General features: G+C 41.1%; 1 protein-coding gene across 2 annotated transcripts in view; it reads left to right on the forward strand.

Annotated features, from left to right (window-relative positions):
* PDZRN3 (PDZ domain containing ring finger 3) overlaps positions 1-24,984 on the forward strand; it is a 181,613-nt gene that overhangs the window by 14,209 nt on the left and 142,420 nt on the right. Inside the window, exons 2-3 of one of the 2 annotated variants that reach the window (XM_081852409.1) lie at positions 1,197-1,283; positions 4,762-4,869. In XM_081852409.1, coding sequence (XP_081708535.1) covers positions 1,197-1,283; positions 4,762-4,869 — 195 coding nt within the window. The remainder of the gene's footprint in view (positions 1-1,196; positions 1,284-4,761; positions 4,870-24,984) is intronic. The other variant, XM_081852410.1, reaches the window with a different exon arrangement.

Raw genomic sequence — 24,984 nt, forward strand, 5'->3', positions numbered from 1 at the left:
TCTGTTATTGAATGTATTAAACATTAATGGAGAGTTTTCCCACAAAGTTTTCCTGTAGGATTCAAAATATTTACTGATGGATGCAGTACTGAGAAGGCATCTGCATACAAATGATTATTAAACTTAACTTTCTTGGTCTAATGGGAGGGGAAGTTGTCATTTACACGACCAACATTCCTACAGATTCTTTGTTAGTAATGCCATTCCACTTCCTGGAACTTTCTTTCATAGGCACACATTATTCAGTTGTAACAACTGAATGCAATCAAACCACTGTGAGTTTTTTGGTGCAGTGGCTAATCTTGTAGACACTGTGGTATGAGGTAGAATATCAAGCACAGCATCTATTTCAAATGGCCTCCAGGATTTGGTGAGGCTAATTGCCAGAATTGTGTAAAAATGGTTGTGTGCATCAGTCTTTGGTATGGAGAATGTCTACACAGTTTTTGTCTGCTATCACACTTGGTGCCTTCTTTATCAATTGCTTCCTAATTTATCTATTATTTTTTTTAATCCCTTCCCACATCCATAGAGATTTAGTGCAGGCATCCCCAACCTTCGGCCCTCCAGATGTTTTGGACTACAATTCCCATCATCCCTGACCACTGGTCCTGTTAGCTAGGGATCATGGTAGTTGTAGGCCAAAACATCTGGAGGGCTGCAGGTTGGGAATGCCTGATTTAGTGCAAATGTCATCTCAATAAATAAAATGCATGCAGTCAGGAAGCAGATGTGGAAGGACGGCAAGAGAGAGAACCATAAGAAGTCCTTGCATTGAGAGTATCTGTGATGGAGAACCCACCTGTATTCACCCAGTTACTGCTGAATGTGAACCTCCATCCATGTTTATCTCAGGGAGGTGAGCTTTGCTAAGAATCACAACCACTAACTTTGGCTTTTGTATCACCAGCATCCCAATCTATTCAGTAAGATTTTCAGGATAATAAAAACTAGCAACAGCTTCACCTTAACATGAGCTGATTTCCTTGATCCAGTACTGAACCTTCAGGAAAACTTGATCCTCAAACGATTTTCACTGGAATCTGTGGAGAAAATACAGCTCTATGTCCTCAAGTGTTTTTATGGGTAGAAGCCCTCATCAAACACCAGCTTTTAATGTCATTTTTATGAAGAAAAGCCTGCCCTAAGCTTGCCAGTGTTCAAAGAGTTAAATTGACTTTCCCTGTTCTTTATAGGGTGAAGAGACTAAAGCGCTGACGCTTGTTCTTCATCGTGATTCTGGGTCTCTTGGATTTAATATAATTGGTGGTCGGCCATGCATGGTATGTTAATCATTGATGTATATATGTGTTTCTTATTAGTATTGAGACCTTTTTTTGCAGTGGAGGGGATGCTGTTAGGCACATATTCTGCTCTAGAAAGTATTATTTACATGGACTATCTTCACTTGAACAAATGCTACCCCTATGGATTGTGGCACATTCGCGCCTCTCATGATGTGTTGCCATAGGCATGTGGTTGGCTGCTGTTGAGAGCAAGGATGCTGGACTAGGTGAGCCTTTGGTCTGTTCCATTAGAGCTTTTACTTTCATCTTAGGTAACAGCATAGGGGTGTTCCATCATACGCACTATGAGGCATGTTCTGTCTCTGCTGAACAAGATAATGTCTGCACATAATGCTAAGCCAAGCAATAGCTTAGTGTGAACACACAGGCTCCCAGAGGGGAGACTGCAGCCACTTTGCTCCTCTTCCAGTCCTGCTGCTGCTGTGAGCTTAGATATAGTTTGTCTTCACTTCCTGTCTGAACCCGAGTTTGACCACATGCTAAGCCAAACTGACTTAGCTCCCAGCTCCCAGAAGGACCAGAGGATGAGCAGAACGGCCTCAATCTTGTCCACGGTTCAAAATTCGCAGGGTGCCAGGCACATTTTGCGACGAATGATTCTCCCATTTACGAGCACCTCAAAAAGTCCGGGTGCCATTTTTTTGTGCCTGGCTGATATTCAAGGATTACTGAAATGTATTTTCTTTGAAGCCTCGAAGTATATGTTAAGGATAGACAATATATTAAGGAGTTTAACAATAAGGAGTAGAGTGTTTTGAAAACTGAAGTATCGTACCAGGATTTTTTTATTGTAAACACCAAATTAAACACGTATTAACAATTTCTGATATTAACAATCTGTCACGTGAATTGCATATTAGTTCATACTTATGAAAATAATAAATAAAAAGTGTTGCTGACACCCCCCCCCCGTGGCACCTAGATGTTCTGTTTTGGCACCCACAGCCCAGGTCCCAGAAGCCATTTGGCTCCTAGCTTTTCTATCCCAGTTTCTAACACTTGTCTCTGGGATACCATGCTTTCATCCTAACCTATGGTTTCTTAAACACTGTGTGCAATCTGTATGATGATATTTAGTTTGGGACTTCATGATTTCACCTCAGCTTTTGCTTGCCCTGGGCTTGGGCTTCTTGTAACTTAAAACAAACTTTTCATATTTATTGGTTGTTGTCATACTGTATGAACAAAATCAACAGACCTCCCAAGTCTGCCTTGTAATGTATGAAAGGAGGGAGGCTTATTTTCTTGTATAAAGGTTTCTTTGAAATAATTTGGCAAGCTTGTTGGCTAATGCACTTTAATTAAACCGTTTCCTTGTATTTAGCAGCATTTTAATGACACTTCTGTGCAATCTCATTGATGCTGCTAAAGATCCCTAAAGATGTTTACCCAATTAACAAAAGTCGCTTGATAGATTTATCGTTCACTGGTATATAGTTATAGATGGGATTGGGCTGGGAATTGTCACATACAGCGGAATCCTGTGTGTGTTTAATCAGAAGTAAGTTATGTTTCGGGCAATAGAGTTTATTCCCAGGTACATATGACTAGAATTGCAGCTTAAACCACATATTATTCTATTATATACTTAGCCGCTGAACTGTTACAGATTAGTCTTTCCATTTTACAGCCCAATGAAAGTATGGACTGTTCAGAATCTTTAGGGAATTGGATCAGCCGTAACGAACAACAATTATGTAACACTCTGCTGCCAGATTCATACTTCTCTCTTTTTTTTGCAGGGGGGAGTGACATTATGAGACCATCTCTCCACCCTGCATTGAAAAAGCTTAAAATATGCAAATATTATACTTATAAAACAACTTTTTTTTGTAAAGTCGCAGGGTTGAGCCAAATGCTCTCCTATTTTGCATTTTGCCATGTGTAGTAAGTTTTTTCCATAACTGTTTGCAGAACATTATTTGCCCTTTCTCTCTACTTCTTCACTGTCATTTCTCCACAAGTAATCCCAGCAAGTTAGGGATCCTGTTCTGGATACAATGATGACAAGCTCCTGCGCAGCCAGTCAGTTTTTACTATATCTGACCTTAGTTGATAAATGAAACCCATTTAGAGTGAAGGCAATATTCATGTATACGTTAGAGCAGTTTTTGCCAATAATTTTTTTGGGCAACAATGAAACACTTTTTCAGTCCTATTATAGAAGGGCGAACCCCTTTTTTCACCTATCAGTATTTCAGCTCAGTTCTACGCGGCAATGTTCTGAAACTACCTTGGAGAGTTCAGCTTACATGAGAAGCTGCCTTCTAATGAACGACACCACTCGTCCATCTGGCTCAGCTTTGTTTATACTAACTGGCAGCACCTGTCCAGGGTTTCAGACAGGAGCTTTTTTCCATACCTACCTGAGACATGCAAGGCAGATGCTCTGTGCATAGATCTGTGAGGTCTTGGAGCAACACAAACTTATTCTAAACTTTATAGTTTCCCTAACAGACAAGAGCTGTGTTACCAATGCTGAAATCTAAATGCTTTTCCTTAATAAGCATTCTTCCAAGCCTTACCTGGGCTGTGTGCCTTCCCCTCCTTTCACCACTATTCTTACGCAGTAGGGTTGGGTTGGGTTGGGTTGGGTTGCCCTGCAGGTCACGATAGAACTGCAAAAGGGGAATGGCCTATAGCTCAGTGGCAGAGACCATGCTTTGGGAGCAGAACATCTCAAGTTCAGCCTCTGGCATCTGTAGGTAGGGCTGGGGTAGATTCACATGGCTGATAAAAAGAACTGTCAGATATTTTTTAAAAAAAAACATCAAGGGAACAGATTACAGCAACAGATTAAACAACAACAACGACCCAGTAGCTGACTATTGGAAACAAAAACTGCAAATCTGTCAATTACAACAGTGGTGGGCAGGGTTCTGGTAGAAAACTACAGTTAAATGCTATAAAGGCATGGGAGAAGAGGACATCCCCTGGCACCCAACAGGAAAGGGAGCTGGTAAACAAGTCTGGAGAGTGAGTTCCACAGGTTAGGTGCTGCCAAAGAAATGGGACTTTCTTCCGGAAGACAGGGATCTTGGATCCAAAGGCAGGGGTACCTGGTGATCGGCCTCCAGTGAGTTTCATGTGGGGAAGAATGGCTCTCTCTTCTCTTCCACCTCTGCCTTTAGGTGAGACCACTGGTGGGCAGAGGAATGGAAGAACCTCACATTCCCTCACTTTCTATTTTATCTGGAAAATCCAAAACGGTGGCACCTTTGAATGATGGCAAGGTAAACACTTACCTGTCTGTGGTTGCGTTTGGCATTTACCCACAGAAAATGTGAGTGTGCTATACTGCTGGGGCACTGGGCAGCAGTGTACTGAAACATCCATATGTCGTGCGGTGCTTAAATGGTGACCGGTGCCATGAATTCAACATGCTTCAGTCTTAACCGGTGTTTACATTCTTCTTTCCTTCCCCTCCCCACCCCAATTTTCTTTCTCCTCAAAGGACAATCAAGACGGCTCATCTAGTGAAGGAATTTTTGTCTCTAAAATAGCAGACAGCGGGCCTGCTGCCAAAGAAGGAGGGCTGCAGATTCACGACAGGATTATTGAAGTAAGAATGCTATGTTGGATCATTCCTGATGGGCAGAATTCCCTCTCTATTCTTTTGTGTATGGGATACCTAAGGATCTCTGGCCTGGGAGAGTTGTGATGTGGGTAGCAGAGGCTAAAAGACCGGGCAGCTCAAATATGCTCAACTTGCTTCAATGTTGACCTTCCTAGCTTTAGGTACAGTTCTTATCTAAATATAGAGGCCAGATTATGGAAGGTATGTGCATGTCCTGGCATTTTGAGGAGCTAGCATGTACTTGGTATGCTGCAGTTATTTCTTTCTGAAGCTGTTGGAGACGTGAAGTTATTTAGTTAAAACCATATGTGAAGGCAAGTATCTGTTGTGAGAACTGTGACTTTATTTAGCTTGGTTTCTAAGGCATTTTTTTTTTCAAGAGGGCCAAAATGTTTTGAACAGATGATAAAGGACAGAAGCCCCTGTTAAGTGAGCTTTTAAAGCACATTGTGATGAGCTTTCCTGAGAAATTCCTTGAAGGGTTATTGAGCACTCTTTTTTTTTTTTTAAGTTCGTAGTCTGGAGTTCTTCCCATTTTCCTAACATTTTGACTGTTTGAAAAAGTTGTTCCTGTTGTCAAGATCATTACTTAAAATGATAGTTTGAGCTTAAGGGGAATGTGTTTGATTTATGGAACGGAAATCGGCTAACTGCAAATCAGATTCCATTGTTGTCTATATTAGAATTTGTTCATTTTCTTTCATTGTTGCAAAAGCGGGGAAGTTGGGGAACTACTTTTATTTTTATTTAAGGAAAAGTGCTGCTTTTGTAGCCAAAGATAGCATGGAACAGCCAGTTTCCCCAAGACATGGAATTCCTTTGCTCTTATGTTCTGCAAATGAGCAATAAACAGCTGTTAAAGATTTTCTGTTGGCAAAGTGTGATATATATATATTTGCTATATTCTGCGTGGATAAAGAAAACTGCATTCAACAGTGTTTTTTTGTAAGAGGAGAAAATATTATGGAGAACATTTTGTGCTAGAAAGCATGTTTAAAGGTGCAAATGGAGCAAGCCAACGCACATATTATTATTTTTAATTCAACTGATTTCAACTTATAATAAATTTTGGAGCAGACTATCTGCAAAAAACACCTAGTTGGTGGGCATTCATGCAATCCTTTCAGTGTAAAATGTTTTGAACTGTAGGACCTGAAAATATTTTTGTTCCCTTCAACCACTCCATTAGCGGTGGATCTTTGTCAACTTTGTAATACTTGGGGACATGCACAAAGAGAGTGCCATCTCTGATTATCTTGTTAATATTGTGCAATATGTAGAAGCAGGATGGAGGCTCAGGTGTGTGGCAAGAGAAGAAAGAGGGTAGAAAGGCTATATATGAAGCAAGGTAAAATGAGCACTAAATACCTCATCTTGCCCAGAATAGGAAGGCTCCTGACATTTGCCTTCTTGAGACTCTTCAAAATAAAGCTGAATGCAAACAATAGTTGAAGGTGGTATGATAAAGGCATTACTGCATGCAGTATAATCTGTGCAAATTTACTTGAAAGTAAGTCCCATCATGTTCATGTAGGAGCAGAGAGATGTTACTCTTCATTTTGAAGAAGTAAACCATACAGACAACCATTCATTGTCTTTGAATGTAGGTGCTTGTGAAAAATAAACTGGCTGTGAAAATAACAGTATAGGTGTGTGTTTCCTTCTACAAAGGAGCAGCTTGTAAACCACTACATAATTTTACATGTACCGATTAGCTTTTGGCTATGCATATCCACATGCACAGTGATGCATCTCACCTTAATAAGTTACTCTCCTGAAACAAAAACGGAATATCTGCAGTTTAAAGGTCGTTCATTTGTGCCATAATATTAACAGTTGATGATTCTCACTCCCCAAAGTGGGTTTGTAGTGACCAAAGAGTAGAATTTGAGTTCTGTACATGTACAGAAAAATGTTAAAAGAATAGTGGTACTAGAGGGGGGGAAATAAGCATGGCATTTTATTAGCATCATCATCAATTTCCTGTGTGTGTCCACTGAACAGAAATCTTCAGGCTTCAAAGGCTCATGATGCCTGCATAAGTTATCTTCAGTGCATTGCGATAGCCTTAGCAGGAAGAGGGAGCTTGTGATGGTTGAACGTTTGAACCATGTTTTATCTCTTTAATGTCCAAACACATTAACGCTATCTGGACTCCCTCACAGAATCCAATCTAATGTCTGAGGGCAAAGATACATTTCAAAGGTGACCTTGTCCAGCTGAATAAAAGAATGTGGAGCTAAGGAATAGTGATGTCACTGTAGTTATTAATCAGTCGACGAAGGTGTCTTCTGCTGAGCAATTGAAACATATTATATTAGATTTATTGATCTGGGTCCTAGTTTTATCATCCTGGCTAACTAGCAGAGTGGAGACAGCAATCCACTCTGTAGAACAGCAAGACGGAGTGCTGTCTTTTAAATAGCAAGTTACAGTGCAATTTACCCCATGCTGCTCTTCAGCAATATCCATTCATCCAGGTTCCACTGAATGAATGGAGCAGTTCTTTGCATGTGGCAATGATAACCTCTGAAGGTGCCTGTGCATATGAAATAAGACAGTTTAAAAATGTGTGGCAATGCCTTTGGCTTGTTTAATACTCTATACAGGCTCAGTTTATTGCCCTATACTGGTTTCCCATGAACATGCTAATCTGGGACACTGTGTTCCTTTTCCACTAGTGTACCTGTTATCTGAAGTGTGGATTGTTCAGGGTGAGCCCTTTAAAAGAGGCCCTGTGGATACAGAGTACACATGTTCCACAGGGCCTCTTTTAAAAGACTCACCCTGTAGTTGGCGTCACTAAAAATAAATAAAAAATCTACCGTCTGGTAACCAAGGGCAAGTCTTGACTATAGGACCTGGTTCATTTGGAATGAAACAGTCTACAAGACAGTTTGGATATAATGCTAAGCCAGGGAGGAGTAAAGTGGTGCCATTATGATTAACCATGATGTGCAAACAAGGCCAATGCCAGGATGATCCTGGAGCAATCTTCAAAATGTGAAAGAAGAAGAAGAATAAAACTTAATAGCAGAATTTGCAAGCTTTAATCTGTTTAATTGGTATGCTCCAGTTAGGGGGGGGGGGTTAGGACAACTAAGAACAAGTTGTGGTATTTGGGAAGATTTCAGAGCCTATGCATAGTGTGGAAATGGCATCCCACCTAGCCCACTTCCAGGCACTTCTAAGTTGCAAGTGCAAAATCTGCAAAATGATGGCTGTAATTTGGAGCTCGCCCTCTTCTAAAGCCATTCAAGTTGGTGGCCACCACTACATCTTGTTGGATTGAATTCCTTAGTTTAACTATGTGCGGGTGGATTCCCTATATCAAAACTCTCATTAATACAGTTTTATTAAGTGAATGACCTTTTCTATCAAGATCAAGTGCTTTCACACATTGCTGAGCCCGTGGAAAACCCTCCACGTCAACACTGATATGATTTGAGGGGTTTTTAGTGATCCGTAACATCAGCTAGGAAACTACACCTTATGGGCACTGTCAAACAGTGTTCATGTATTTGCAGAGATGGTCACTACCTCATAAATCTAAACATATTTTTAAACCCAGAGTAGCTAGCAACCTCTTAACTATTGTTTACATGGTCAAAGGGCAACTGAAGTGAACCAAGTTGAAAGATATAAAAGCAGGCTCTAATGACACAATCAAGCCATAATAAATAACTCTGAAGCCTGCTGATTTCTGTGGCAGAATAAGACACGTGCTTCCATCTTTTGCATTAAAATTAAAGGAGAGTTAAAAGTGCTTACCTTTGCTTGGATTGCACCTTAAATAATTCAGAACCTCACAGTTGTCTCCTGCTTTCAAGTTAAGTGATTAGCGTCTATTGTGGAATGAATCTGTCTTGATAGCCGATTCATAATTACACGTGTGTCTTGTTAACGGATATGTCATAATGATAATTAACAATGCTGTAAGTGAAAACACCCAGAGATTCCCTCCTTGCACAAAGAAAACCCAAGTCTACTGATGCCTAGACCACACGAGCAACTCATAAGGGACATGCTTAAAAATAACTTAAATATACAAGCCCAGAAACGGACGCGGGTGGTGCTGTGGGTAAAACCTCAGTGCCTAAGACTTGCTGATCGTAAGGTCGGCGGTTCGAATCCCCGCGGCAGGGTGAGCTCCCACCGTTCGGTCCCAGCTTCTGCCCACCTAGCAGTTTGAAAGCACCCCTAAGTGCAAGTAGATAAATAGGGACCGCTTACCTAGCGGGAAGGTAAACGGCGTTTCCGTGTGCGGCGCTGGTGCTGGCTCGCCAGCGCAGCTTCGTCACGCTGGCCACGTGACCCGGAAGTGTCTTCGGACAGCGCCGGCTCCCGGCCTCTAGAGCGAGATGAGCACGCAACCCCAGAGTCAGACACGACTGGCCCGTACGGGCAGGGGTACCTTTACCTTTACAAGCCCAGAAAGTACGAAGTTTGAAAATATGATGCACAACATCATTTCTCCCCCTCTATCCTTTATCCATAAGCTCACAAGTTTATCAGAGTTATTATTTTTAAACACTTGAAGGCATAGATTTCTTTTTATGGGAGAACTGGGGGAAGGCAATTTTCATTATTGCAGGTTAGTGAAGTGCTATAGCACTGCTTGAGTGAACAAATATTTTGTCTCTTCTTTCCCCTCCCCCCACCCCCTGTGTACAAAGTAACTATTTTTTGTTATTCTACCGGTACAGTTTCCAGGGAAGATCATTGCATTTCAACTATTAATAGTGTCTGAAAAAAGAATAGCGAATTCATATCTGAATTAAAGGCTGGATGTTGCAAACTGGCAGAAGATGAAACAGAGAAGTAATATATTTATAAAGAGAAAAATCTGTAGGCCAGAGTGAAAACAGGAGGTCCATTTTTTAACCCTAAAAACATTCTCTGGGATAAAGCACTCTTCGATATTGCCTCAGCCTGACTTGAAGAAGGCAGAAAGAAAAACCAAACTGAGCTAGACTTAAGAAAAGAATAGAACAATGGGGATATAATTAATCGCTGTTATTATATTTCCGTTCCTTTCTGATGCAAAAAGGGGGGCAAATCAACTTGAGTGGGGGAGGGAATTGGAAATAGAGATAATAATGTCTTCCATCAAAGCTGGTCATATTAAACATCTATTTTTTAAACGTACAACTAAAGGAGAGTGTCTGACTTGTAAGCCAAGCCTTAGACAAGGACCTTTCACAGATTAGCAGCATTCCATTGCATGCCCAATTTAATAGAAAATTCACAGCGTGTAGACACACTGTGTGCCAGTGGCATTTCATTTCCACCGGGGCCTGGAAATATCTCTTTAATGGATCTTATTTAAATAAGAATAGATGTAATTAGGCATCTACATAACTAAAAGGGGGGGGGGGACACAAGAGATAAACAAAAGGCACTTTAATGACCAGAATGTATAACTTTTTGTAACTTTGTGGGAATGTCCCCTCCTCCCCAAAAACCTGTAGAGCATTATCAATTGGAAATAATGCCATTTGAACAATAATGGTGGAAGATCTGTTATGTAAGAATCAAGTTGGCTTTCAAAACTGAAAGCAAAGTTGGCATTGGCTAGTTTCTCAGTTTTAAAGGTTCCATTTATTTATTATATACTTAGAGTGAAAACCATCTCTGATTGTCTATGATTTTGAAGCCAAGATAGCACCACCAAAGAATGAGAAAGGAGGTACCAGCATGTTTGGGGGAATCTTGAAAGTTGTAGAAAGACCCCTTCTAAAGAAGACCCAACCCCAAGAGGGCAACCCTCTCCAAAGCTCAATGAGGACTGAGCATGGTCAGTGAACATAGAATGGTCCAGGCTTCTTGTGGTGGGAGATTAAAAAGGAATATTCTGGGAGAAGGCACGAGTTCCAGGCTGGAAAACTGAACAGGATGAGTCCACATTGCAGCATTTTATTGCAGATCCCACTTGTTACAGTCAGCTTTTGTAATGAAAATACACAGGACATTTGCAGATGTGCAATTTCTGTGAAAAGAGTGAGTGTGATGTGGCTACCTTTGTATTTTTCTTGGTACTTGTTGGACACCAACAACATCAGTGTGTGGGGGGGGGGTATATGTAATCAGCATTGTGTGATCTTCATAATCAGGAAATAGCTGACTTATGATAAGCATAAGGCTGTCATGGGTAGTTGTCTCTCTAAATTTGTGTTATGCCCTGCTCTGCAAGGAAGCTGTTTTGTGCTGTGCCACACACACACCCTTGGCAGACATTTGATGGCTAGTGTCCCCACGGCTCTCCCAAAATTTGAAATGTACTGACTGGTTCAAAAAGGTTGGCGACCCCTAATGCGTTTAGCCCTTTTGTGCGAAACAGTCTCTTATTTTGTTACAGAGTCCACAATAACCTTTTCATACCAATCACAGTTTAAAATGTGAATATTGACTCTCCAGTTCACATATGTTCTGTTGAATTGATACTGAATATCATGGATTCTAAATATATGCATACAGAAATCCAACTTGGAGTCTAGACTATGGCGGAATGTGACTGCATAGGAAAATGCATGTACGACAGTATCCAAGGCATAGATTGAACTGAACAATGAACAGTCGTAGTTAGTTAATTTCACACCAGCCAACTGATTTTTTTTATAGTGGGAACTGAAATTCATAATAAAAGGAATCCAGTGACGTACAATGGATGTTTCCCATTCTGCTGGTCAGCACATGATAAAATATTTGTGAACAGTGCTAACAAATCACCATCTAAATTGTGCTAAGTGAAGTTGATAAACATATAACTGAGATACTGATGGTATAAAAATGTAAGAATTTGGAGGTTTTTTCACATCTGGATTAGTTCCTTCAGTTTTATGTAATCCCCTGTATAATTTTCCACATTTGAAGCCAAAGCCATCATGATTTAACTGTTGGATTTTAATTGGTGGGCTTGAACATTCTTTTTGAGACTCCACAGAGCAAACACTGCAGAGGTCTTTCCCTATCTGTAGTATTATTTCATGCATATCACAATAATTGGGCAATCAGGCACAATCATCCTTAATTTACTACATGTGCAGTAAATTACCATGTCAATTGTATGAAGTGATATGAATAAAATTGGCACAAATAAGCTAAAAAGCTATTAAATATTCAGAGCGCTGCTCTTCAAAATTATTTAAATATATCCAGTGTGGTTTCATTTTGTTTAAACACTTGGTCTTCAGGAATTGCAGTAAGATCACTATAAGTAGTAAAGATACTCCTGAGTTTTGTACAAACTTACTTAGGTTTCAGCAGAACTGGGTCTATACGAACCTTAAAATTTCAGTAGTTGATTCATAGCTTTTACAACAACAAAACCAAATGCTACTCCTAAGTCCAATACTTGGTTAATGATGTCTGAGAGGTATGTAATTAGGAGGGTCAGAAATAGGTAGATTGCATATTACATATTCAGTAATAATAATAATAATAATAATAATAATAAATTTTATTTATATCCCGCCCTCCCCAGCCGAAGCCGGGCTCAGGGCGGCTAACAATAATCAAATAATCAAATAATCACACATTCAAAATATTCATTATAAAAATTAAAATCAAATTAGTGGCAACCGATTAAGCAATATTCTGTGCAGGTTGCCAGAGGAGGGAGTCAGGCTGCGCCCTGACCAAAGGCCTGGTGGAACAACTCTGTCTTGCAGGCCCTGCGGAAAGATGTCAGGTCCCGCAGGGCCCTAGTCTCTTGTGACAGAGCGTTCCACCAGATTGGAGCCGCAGCCGAGAAGGCCCTGGCTCTAGTTGAGGCCAGCCTAACCTCTCTGAGGCCTGGGACCTTGAGGATGTTATTATTTGCAGACCGTAGGTTTCTCTGTGGGGCATACCAGGAGAGGCGGTCCCGTAGGTACGAGGGTCCTAGGCCGTATAGGGCTTTAAAGGTTAAAACCAGCACCTTAAACCTGATCCTGTACTCCACCGGGAGCCAGTGCAGCTGGTATAGTACTGGATGAATGTGATCTCGCAGCGAAGACCCCATAAGGAGTCTCGCCGCGGCATTCTGCACCCGCTGGAGTTTCTGGGTCAGTCTCAAGGGCAGCCCCACGTAGAGCGAGTTACAATAATCCAGTCTGGAGGTGACCGTCGCATGGATCACGGTGGCTAGGTCAGGGCGACAGAGATAAGGGGCCAACTGCTTAGCTTGGCGGAGATGAAAAAATGCCGCCTTTGTTATAGCTGTAATCTGCGCCTCCATAGAGAGGGAGGTATCGAAGATTACACCCAAACTCTTAACGGACGGTGCTGGCACTAATTGCACCCCCGCAAGAGATGGGAGTTGCCCCCTCAATCCCATATCGTCCCGGCCCAGCCAGAGGACCTCTGTCTTCGAAGGATTTAACTTCAACCGGATTTAACTTGAAGATTAACAGCTTCAAGTTTTTTCAGCTAAAGTTTCCATGCCCACACTTAACTGATGCCATACCAACAGCCCAAGACACATGTTCACATGTGCTGTGTGGATATTCACTAGGAGGCACTGGACATAGTTGTATCTGGGTGGAGTTGAGGAGTATTCAGTTGCTGTTCTTCTCTTGTGTAAGAGAGTTCTTGTCTAGCTTCTTATCTGGTGTGCCTCTCAAGATTTTTAGAAGTCAGATTCTCAGGTCTAAGAGCATTTAGCTTCCTGAGTCAAGATAGGTTAGCCCACACGTTGACACTTGAGGACCCCTAAGCCATTGGTCACCAAAAGGAACTATGATTCCTCTGCCAGTACAGGCTCAGTGTGAACTTAGTGCCGCCAATACAAGGTGGCTGCTCACCAGTTTCCTTCTTCAGAGACTATTTAGTATAAGCCTTCCATAGCTGAGGTTTATATCCACTAATGCCTGTGCCAAATGAAGGCTCTTTGATCCAACCAAATGTGGAGGGAATCTATTTTTGCTGATCCCTTGTTTCCTGTGTTGCTCCATGCACATCCCAGAAATCTGCTCCAGAACTTTGAGGGACCCTTTGGAACAGTGTAGGGGAATGTGGGCTGCAGGGGCTGGGGAATCAGCACAATTTGCCCTCCTTCTCTGCTCTGCTGATCAGAGCCTCCCCCAGACCAAAGAGTGTTCCATCTGCAGAAGAACAACAGTACCCACCTCAGTAACTACAAGGTCTGAACAGCACTTGGGTTTGTCTACATAACACCTATGAGTCTCTGAATTAGCGCTTTGAAAATTTGGAAATGGCAAAGGGCTTCCATGTTTGCACACTTGCCGATCGGAAGATCAGCGGTTCGAATCCCCGCGATGGGGTGAGCTCCCGTTGCTCGGTCCCTGCTCCTGCCAACCTAGCAGTTTGAAAGCATGTCGAAGTGCAAGTAGATAAATAGGTACTGCTCCGGCGGGAAGATAAATGGTGTTTCCATGCGCTGCTCTGGTTTCGCCAGAAGTGGCTTAGTCATGCTGGCCGCATGACCTGGAACATGTCTGCCGACAAATGCCGGCTCCCTCGGCCAGTAAAGCGAGATGAGCGCCACAACCCCAGAGTCGGTCACGACTGGACCTAATGGTCAGGGATCCCTTTACCTTTATCTCAACTGCAGTTTTATGTGCTGTGTTGAAACTGACCCCCAGCTTCAAGGGTGTGTGTGTGTGTGTGTGTTTTCATGGGAACTGCGTGCTGTAGAACAGAGATGGGCCAAATTCTACAGGTTTTCTATTTCTGGTTATCCCTTTTCCATTTGCGTTTGGTTATGACAACCTTAGCAAAACACTTACAAACAAAGAAGGGGAGGAAGCACAGCAGAGTGGTAAATTAATAACGGTCTTCTTCAAAACCATCTTGTTTCATTTTAAAGTATTTCCACACATGGATGGGAGGTTGCCCATTTCTCTGCATCCCCTATTGTTTCCCTGCACATTGGCTTTCCTTCTGCCGCTGAAAGCTTTGAAGGTACAGTCTGCTTTGCAGCAGGGGAGTTACTGGCTCCTTCTGTTGCAAACCTTTTCAATAACTGGAGCCGCCTTCCTTAACTCTTTACTAGTTTTAATGGTCTTGTGGACTATTACATTCGTTTCCCATTTTGTCCACTCTTTGAAGTGTGTTTCTTTGCTGCTATGGGGATGGTGCAGTTAATTGGTAAAGGACATTCTTTATAACACTCCGAAGCAGCAGACTCCAAAAATTGCTGGGGGGGGGGGGGGAGAAATGCATACAAAGATGTCAAAATCAGATAGATAAAATATTAGCCTCCTAGAGAGTCAAATAAATCTCTGGCTTTATAGACTATTAAAGTTGCTTTATCTTAGCTTGTGCATTGTGGTATTGTACATTCAGATTACAGTAGTCCCAGCACGCCGCCTCTTCTTTGCTTAGTTCTTTCTGCCTTTGGCTACATTAGGGCAGCTAACAATATCTTGGTAACTTAACACTCTGATAGCACATTGTTAAAAATCTGTGGATAAGCAAAAGCACTGTAGAAGCTTTTTGTTTAATGTATTTAGAGCGGAGCCTGAAGCTCCAGCCAATGACACTTATGTCCCTTTGATTTTGAATGTTGGTTGTGAGTTTTCCACAAGTCATATGATGTTGTTCTTTATTCCTTTCTGGTGAAGTGCCTTAAACCCTAATGTCCAATGGAACAGATGGAATCTAGAATCCTGTGTATGGGCAGGATTTTCACTGTGACAAGTGGATCCCCACAAGCATTACTATTTTCCCTTATTTCTAACAAGTTCCATGTTAGCAATCACTTCAATGGAGCAAGGCCAGCGGGTGGAAATAAGTAGCATTTATTTGATTGTAGCTTACTTCGACAATTTAATATTGAGATGTTTTTGCAAGCGGTGCCATTTAAAAATAAATACATTATTTACCACTTGGAAGTATAATAGCATCTTTATGTTTGCTGGTTGTGGCCCACTTTCTAGAACTATTTCCTTCGTTTGATTAAAATGAAAACGCTAGGCTTCATTGCTATTGCTGTTAAACCACCATTCCCCTTATAAAAATTTCCCTACTGTCTTCAGGAAGTCTTGCCTTTATCACATATGCTTAATTAAACAGAGCTGTCAATGAGGCGATAAAACATAGCAGAATTCACTTGGGAGCAAAATGCAAATTTGGAGCTATAAACAGAGGTCTTGGGAAAGGTCTTGACTGCTTTTGCCAGTCCAATTATCACCCAAGGTCATTCATATTCTCAGCAAATTAGGTGAGGGAGATCATCTTCCAAGAGTGAAAGTAAACTGTGAAACAAATGCTAACAGGAAACAAAGGCTGTTGTGTTATATTTTTCAGCCCTACTGCTTAAAAATGTACCCCCCCATCAGTATTAACCAGCGCAATTTAAACTTGCAGCCTGCTAAGTTAATGCACATTGAAAATATCCTAGTGGCGTTGTTGTTTTTTAAATTGTGGTTCAAACAGTGAGAAAATACAGAGTAGGCTCCTGAATTATCTTGGGCCACATCATCAGCGTGTGAAATTCTAGGACTTTTAAAAACTTCACACACATACTGTGGCCTGGTTCACACAGTCATGGGTTGTTTCACTAAAGTGTGGCTTGTTTGAACATCCAGAGCAGCAAACTAGCTGTGTTGTGAACCCATGCTTTGTTGTTGGCTTATGAACCAAGTTTTGTTTTAACTATGGTTTGGTGTTATGTCCAAACCGTGCAGCCTTGTTAAGGGATGGTTGCTGTGGCCATCTCATCCTAAATGCTCACAAGTTACAGAGTCATGAGGCAATAGCAGCTTTGCAGATCCAAGATGTGGCTTGCTTACGTCTCTGTAAAAGGAGTCATTGTTTGTTGAGCAGACCCTGCTCAGCATTATGTGTGGAAATGTCACGTAAAATTTTGATTTGGCAGAATATTCCGTAGTTTTTCAGGGCTAAAAATTAGACACACCTGTTCACACAAGCCTTTTTTAAAAAAATATGATGCAGTCAACATGCTGTTTTCCGTGGTTTTGGCATGTCCTATGTATTTTGCAGTATGTGTTCACATTTACGTCACCATCGTGTGCAAAGTCCTGGGAAAGTTAACCAAAACAGAATGTGAGGGGAAGATGAGATGCAGCACTTTAATGGAAGTTCAACATTCACTGGAAAGTTCACTGTGTGAAATATGTTTGTATGAGTGGCTCACCGTCAAGAGCTCTGTCACATATCCATGGAGCTTGGTGTTCACTGTGGCCTTGGGCAAGCCAGGTATCTCTGTGGCTCATTCGAAAAGTATCAGGAGTATCAGGCCTTTTTATCGCTAGCCAGTGGAGGAACCAATGTCTTTCCTAGCACATTTTTTTGGCTCACACCTTAAGAAATGACATAATCCTCTCTGCATAATGGCAATGAACGTGCCTAGCTTTGATTCAGAGGATTCCAGTTGTGTGTAAAACTGTAAAAGATGTTCACATGAGCGTGCAGAAAGGTGATACATGGGTGCATATATGATACATTTAATGCTTATGTTCTCGGCCAGTAGAGCGAGATGAGCGCGCAACCGCAGAGTCGTCTGCGACTGGACCTTACGGTCAGGGATACCTTTACCTTTAATGAATATGTAATAATTCCCACTTTGAGAAACTTATTTTATTTGAAGGCAGACTATTCATGGCCTAAATAATTGTGAATTTAACATGCTATTCAAAATCATTAAGGGTGTCATGATAATTCAAATAGGAGTGCTGCCACCCTTGTTCAAATTCTTGTTGGCAGAATTGAGAGCTGTACCCTCTAGGATTCTGATGGAACCCTTCCTGTGTCTCCTTCCCTTGTCAGTCGCCCAAGAAGTTAACCTTGGGGGCAGGTGAAGTGGCAGAGACAGCAGCTGTCTATCCATATACCCGGTGGTATGTCTTCTTATACCAGTAAGTCCCTAAATCCCTGGAGGGAATGTTGCACAGAGCACCAGTTCCCTGCTGGGGGAGCTAGAACTTGTAGTTCCAGTCTCCTGAGACACTCAGGGGACGGGGAGTGCCTCACACCACTTCCCCCAAGGTATGTTTTGGGGCACTTGGGGCAAAGAAAGGAAAGGCAATATATTATATTATTATTATTATTATTATTATTATTATTATTATTATTATTATATTTTATTTATACCCCGCCCATCTGGCCAGCAAGGGCTTTTTGAAGTGTTTGATTGGAACACTCTTAATGCCTGTTGGGTCAAACAGGGGACTGATTGTCAATCCCTAGTACATATAGGTAGGAAGGGATGAGTAAGAAACCAAGGAATGATATTATGAACACCATCCCCTCCAGTAGATACCTGTGACTTATTACATATATGATCCTTACACTGGATGCATAGACCTGCACTCTAAAATACATTGTTTTACAAAAATAAGCCAGATGGACTATGGCTTTTAGATTGATTGAATATTGGCAGCTGGTGGTGGTGTTTGTAGTTGGGTGGACCTCTCTTGACCAAAGTAGAAGCTGGCCATATAATGTACTTTGATGGTGCGATGTCCTGTGTTTGCTGTTCTAAGAGTATACCCCGTTGAGATCAATTCACTCAAGTCCTTTGATTTCAGTAGGTGTACTCTGAGCATGGCTTAGCTGGATATCACCCAAGGTTTCCTGCTTAAAGCACTTTAAAATGGTGTTGAGTTTTTAGGGATTCATTTCAGTGGTTTGTAAAGGAGGAGTGTTTTGTGAGTTGTGATTCACGAAAGAAAGCTAGTTGCTGTGTAATTTGAACTGCTTGTTTGTTTATCATACATGATTTTTACGTGTGCAGTTTGCCTGTATTTCACTGCTATAAGATTTCAATTTTTATTTCTTCTACGAATATTTCTTAATAGAAGTTGAAATAGTTTATTTACAACCGTACGATCATATTATAATTCTGATCCTCTTAATTAGAAAGGTCTTTCTTTAAAAATGTTCTCTGTTGATCAATGAGGTGACACTGCTTTTATTGATGGATGCTGTTGATTCAGTACCATATATCTGCTCAGACAGAGTTCCAGTTATTGGAAACTGGGAGGTTTTGATCTTTCCTGCTCATGCCTTGTAGAGTTCCTCAAGGAGGTCTATAGCTTGGCATTGTACCTGTGTTCCTTATTTCCCCCTAATCAGTTTCCCCTCTGAATAGTGTAAATGGGTTCCCAAGTTTGGCTTTTTAATTCCATGGGAGTTAATGGCTAAGACCCATAGTTAAACATTTTCTTTTGGTTAGGTGAACAAAGTAGACAGTGTCTAGAGCCAAGGTCAGTAGTAATGCAAGAGTTTGGAGCACAACCTTGGTTTTAAATTTTATGTTGCTTGGCAAGTGTTTGTACCTGTCAATTCATAGTCCTTGCTCGACAATATATTGCCATATGCGTGTTTAACCATTAAAAGCATTGAAGTGCATCCATTAAAAGTGGCAAATGGGGTTGCTTTTTTGCTTTCTTTTATAATTTACAGTGCTAGACAGAGAGGATGCCTTACCCTTGTCAGTGAAAGGAGAACAAATCCTGTCACTAGAAAAGAAGGCATGAAGCTAATTGTTGATGGCTTAATGTTTCAGACCACCTAGTCTGAGAATACCAGGATTTTTTTTATTGTTTGTTTGAAATGCCAGATGACTTTGAAGCTTTTTGGAGAAGAAATTTGTCAAAGAGAAACTCAAAAAGGAAAAAAGAGCAATATACAAAGTTTCTAAAAAAAATACTGTTGGCATTTTTAAAAATAGAAGAGAGAGCTCTGTTTCCTCACCATTGGACTAGCTGATATTAAGGCAAGGCATGTGAATGATGCAGCTGAATCTTTCACGCATTTTATCAGCAGTCTTTGTAGAGCTGGCTCTGATGCATGGAAAACTTAATTCTTTCAACAACACAGAACAAACATTAGTGTGCAGAATTGATGTGGTGTGTTTTGTTAGTAGAGATTTCTTGCATTCATTCTGTGCACAGAAATTCAGCATCTGTGATAAATGTACTGTATTGTTAACATATTTTGTATGCTACACAAAGAGGTTTTTATTTTATATTGACTACATGTCTGGGTAGACGAAAAAATGAACTGTAATTCCAACAAATCCCTTTCTATCAGGCAAGCCATCAAACAGACAATTTATATGCTTTAGGAACTCTACCTGAGGACCCAAATAACCCTGGAAGTAATTAAGAGAAGCAGTGACATAATGACAGTAGTGAAAAGACTATCTCAAACCTTTAACCCACCTTTTTCTCTTACCTTCAGCTGCTTTTGCAAAGTTTTTTGCGGACTTATTTCAATAGATTATGCCCCCCTGTCCAAGTTTGCATCTTTGTAGTCTTTGATTTTTTGTGGTGTGTGCACACAGTGCATATCCACCTCTGATGCTGGGGTCATCCAGTGAAACTGATTGGCAGGAGAATCATGAGAGACAAGAGGATGACCTTCTTCACACAGGTGTATAATTAATTTACATAATGCTCACCGGAAGATACGGGGATGACCACTGGCTTAGATGGCTTTAAAAGGTTATTAGACACATATATGAACTGGTTGTCAGTAGCTGCTTGTTGTGGTGACTATCTGCAGAGTCCAGGGTTTAGGGGGAAGTATGTGTCTCAGTGGCAGTAACAACAGGAGAGGGCTATTGTGTTCATGCGATCTGGTTGGTCATTGCGTGACACGGGATGCTAGACTAGATTAACCTTTGGTCTGATCCACTGAGGCTCTTGCATTCTTATGTGAACCTAATCTACTGAAAAACGACAAAGAACAGTATCCACAACATGTCAGAACTGTTCTGGTTCTACAAGACACAACACCTTATGTGGTTTCATCTTTCTTGCCTCATTGCTGTGCCTTCTGAACGGATCTGATAATAAGTTTTAAGGGCTGCTGGATTCAGCGGAACAGAAGTGATAGTGACAGGTGTGTTAAGAAGCTTTTTAAAAACCTGGCCTCTTCATTTGACAATAACATCTCCATCTGTCTGATTTTCAGAGTCTATCAGTGCCAGGAATGTGTGTGTTTGTTTCACATACAATAGAGGAAGATTTGTCACAGAACTGGACTGTCTGCATATTTAAAAGTGCAGGCCTGTTAGGAAGCTCTGCTATTTCCAGGTGTGGCTGAGATTGTTATTCTATGGAATGCCTTTCCAGGAACCCCTTTATTGGCATCTATGGAAAGACCATTGCACTTATTTGTGATTCCTTGAAGCAGGTGGTAGGAATCAATCTACAGTTCATAAAACTTGCAGACTTTTCAGCGTTTCCCTTTCAGCTGTGCAAAATTTGTTTAATTTAGTTAGGCGGGAATTCTGGAAAGGTAGATGCCTAGTTGCTTATGCATTAACCAGTTGCAGATAATCTTTCCACTTACCTGAATTCCCTCGACAGTGTTTGTTGCCATTTTAGCCATGTAACCAAATATGGTCTTTGTCGTCTTAAGGCTCTGTCCTGTGCTACAATTGCAGGGCTGAGCTGAAATGAATTCCCTGACAGAGTAGTCCTGTTTGTGGTCAGTGAAAAGTGCTCCCTTTGGCAATTCTTGGGTAGGATGCAAATGGCAGCAAAGTCCATCTTACCTCCGGCTTTGATGAGCAAACTCCTTCCTTCCCCAGCATCAATTCAGAGTGAGAGAAACGCTTTCTGCATTTACAGTGCACCAGCTTTGAATTAATGCTGTCCCTCATAGATAAATCTGACTGGCTATATGACATTGTCTTAAAGCTAGTTCAGAATGAGCGCAAGAAATAGTCCTGACTTTGAACAGAAGAGTGGAGCTCAACTGCTCGTGAACATGTATCCAGACAGTTGGGAGGAAGAAGAAAAATAAAGAAACAATTGCAGAGAGAATTGGTGAACCAGAGCAAACGGTTAGATAACCCAAGTCGGTCAGTCAATTTATCCTCAAAACTGAACTGTCAGAGCAATAACACAAAAGTTTTATTTAATACCGTCTTCAAGAAGCAGTAATACAATGCAAAGTCAAGAAAGTGCCAGCTCTTGACTCACAGATTGTGTTTTTTTGCAACACAGTATTTCTTGCTATTTTGTTCACGTGCTTATGTTGTATCCTCTTATGGTTTTGCCACTAGCAGAAGCACCTTTGCTTGTGTGAGGCAGGACACCTGACTTTTGCCAATTACTCCTACCCACTGCAGCTGTATCTCCCCGCCCATGCCCACTCAGAGTTTCTCTAAAAGTTTGGAAGACCCTCTGTTGACTATTATGAATATGACACAGGGGACTGTAACTCATGGAGGGGGCAGGTGAAAGTGGTGTGCTTTACAAGCTTGCAACCTGTGGTCCATGTATGTCCTAGTCATGATTTAGCATAAATAGGTATAGTTGCAAGTGCAGTATTAGAGAGAAAGAAATGGTAGTAGTTAGGGTGGCCATATGTCCGGAATTTCACGGACATAGCTAGGATTCGGCCGTCAAAACAGCATCCAGGCGGAAACTGCTGAAATGTCAGGATGATCTGGACATATGGCAACTCATGTCAGAAGTGTGGATTTTGCCAATTTTTTAAAAAAAATCTCAGAAACTTCAATTCCCCCACAAAAAAAATTCTTTTTTTTTTTTTTAGATTTTGGAAAAAAAAAAACTTTGCCAAAACCAACTTGTGTCCAGAATTTTTTTCCGAAATTTGGCAACCCTATAGTAGTGTCCAAGAGCTTGCCAATGTTTACTTTAAAAATCAGTATTCCAATAAGATCTTAACTGTTAGGCATGAAGAGAAGTGAGTCGGAACAATGTGTGCATAGCAAAGACTGCAGCATCACACAGTAACCAACGCAAACTTTCTCTTGCTTATGTGGGAAGTGTCAAATGTCTGACAGCTCTGCAACTGGCTTGTTATTTCCAGCAACTGTGGCATTAGGATAAATAGCATTTGCTCATTCCATGTTGGGCTGTTTCACACATCCTCCACACCACTCACGGCTAGAGTATGTGCTAACAAAGTAGTGTATTTCCTTATTCGAGAAGTACAGATGTACTCTCTCTGGCACAATTCAAAATGTAAGATCTAGGTAAATTCAGACATCAAGCCAAATCCTGGTGAGGAATGTCTGAACTGGTACCATTCTACCTCTTAGAGAGAGCTCTTTAACATGGAGAGAGAAGTGAACTTGTGAAGCTGAATGCTAAGAGGATGGAAAATGAAAGTTGACTCCAAATTTTGATTGGCCTCTTACATTTCAAAGCTTGAATGTTTTTTGGGTTATGAACTCTGGTTAGCCAAGTCATACTTAGATGTAATATTGGAAAGGAGACACAATATTTGTAGATACTAGAGGATTTCATGAATGTAAAAATGTAAATTTTTAATTATGAAGAAGAAGAAAGTATAGATATGTTCTTGGGGCACAAGCCTCTTTCTAGCAAGGACTTTGTTTCTTTAAACCTCTAATGGGAGTGCTAACTTTTCATTCATACCATAATGTAAATTGGAGCCTTTGTAGTTTAAAGCTGCTAATGAATGCACACTTAATTGATGTTTTCCATGAATATTGTTATCAAGCTTGCAAAAGGACATATGAGTGTGGCCAATACTTCTGCTTGTTTACATGGGCTTTGCACAATCCTCTTTTTTTTTTTTATTACTTCATTTACAGAATTTGGCAGTTGCAAAAGAACAATACCTTAAGCAACATTTCATTAGTTACTCATTTCTTTTATATATGTGTATGTTTTTTAAGTGTCAGATTTAACAAAGAAGAAAAAAACTAATATTTTTACAGAAAAGCATTGTTATTGTTTTGCAGAAAAACTAACAATACGCACTGTAAACTCACATTGAGAATATAATAGCCACCAGTAATTCCATCCAAAATTAAACATATAAGTGGATATAAGCCCTCCAGTTGTCCACATGAATTTCTTGTTTATAAAAAGAAATACGTTCAAATATAGCAAAGGTGCTGAGGTTCTCACACTATTGCATAATGCAGCATTTCCTAACCTCTGGGTCTCAAGTTCCTGCAAGTACAGTGGAACCTCTACTCACGACCACAATCTGTTCCGGAGGGCCATCCTTATGGCAAAACGGGTCACTGGGAGAGGTGCTGTTGTGCACAGGTGTGGGCGGCGATTGCCCTCTTCTGCGCATGCGGCAGTGGTGATTGCCACTTCTGCGCAGGTGCGAACAGCGATCGCCGCTCCTGCTCGTGCGCGAATGGCGGCAAACCCGCCAGTTACTTCCAGGTTTGCCGCGGTCGAAACTTAGAACATCTGCAAGTGGAGGCGGTTGTAAGTAGAGGTTCTACTGTAGTTAATGAAGTCTATGTAGGCAGGTTGTGGGCTTTATAAGGAAGCCCCAAAAAATTATTGCTTGTAGTCCTTCATTGGTACAATGAATGCCATTTAACAACTTTTTGTTTTGTTGGCATAAGACTGTGTTGATATTTGTAATTGAACATCAGAGAGGCTCGAGGCTTACACTGTGAGAGCCAGTGTGGTGTAGTGGTTAAGAGCGGTGGACTCATAATCTGGTGAACCGGGTTCGCTTCCCTGCTCCTCCACATGCAGCTGCTGGGTGACCTTGGGCCAGTCACACTTCTCTGAAGTCTCTCAGCCCCACTCACCTCACAGTGTGTTTGTTGTGGGGGAGGAAGGGAAAGGAGAATGTTAGCCGCTTTGAGACTCCTTAGGGTAGTGATAAAGCGGGATATCAAATCCAAACTCCTCCTCCTCCTCCTCTTCTTCTTCTTCTTCTTCTATAACACTTAAGAATTGTTCTCTGGCAGCGGGTGGCAGCGAAGACCTAAGACCCAAAATTTATGTGACAATAAATGAATAGGTGACCATACCAAGTAAATTTGGATTCGTGGGCCGTTCCAAAAAGGTTGGGATTCACTAGCATAATGCATAGTGGGTATTTATCCTTTTATCTAAGGACAAATTACACCTCCAGCATCTTTCTGTACTAGACAGTGCCTTTCTGTACAAACACTGCAGAGTCCAATAAGTAACAAGTTTTGCTGGATCAGTCTCAGTTCAAATCTAGAGAAATATTCTATATACATTCACAATTTCTATTGCTTAGGTTAAATGGAAAATTCTATTTCACAACTCTCATAAGTTTCGGAACATCTGCCTTACAAAGATCCAATAAGCATTTATAAACAGTTGCAGCAGCTTTTCAGGAAGATCCATTGGGTGTTGCAATTGACAATACTGCCATTCTGCACTCACAAGTAAAATTAAT

Source organism: Podarcis erhardii, assembly GCF_964252035.2.
Source record: "Podarcis erhardii genome assembly, chromosome: 2".
Lineage (NCBI taxonomy): Eukaryota > Metazoa > Chordata > Lepidosauria > Squamata > Lacertidae > Podarcis > Podarcis erhardii.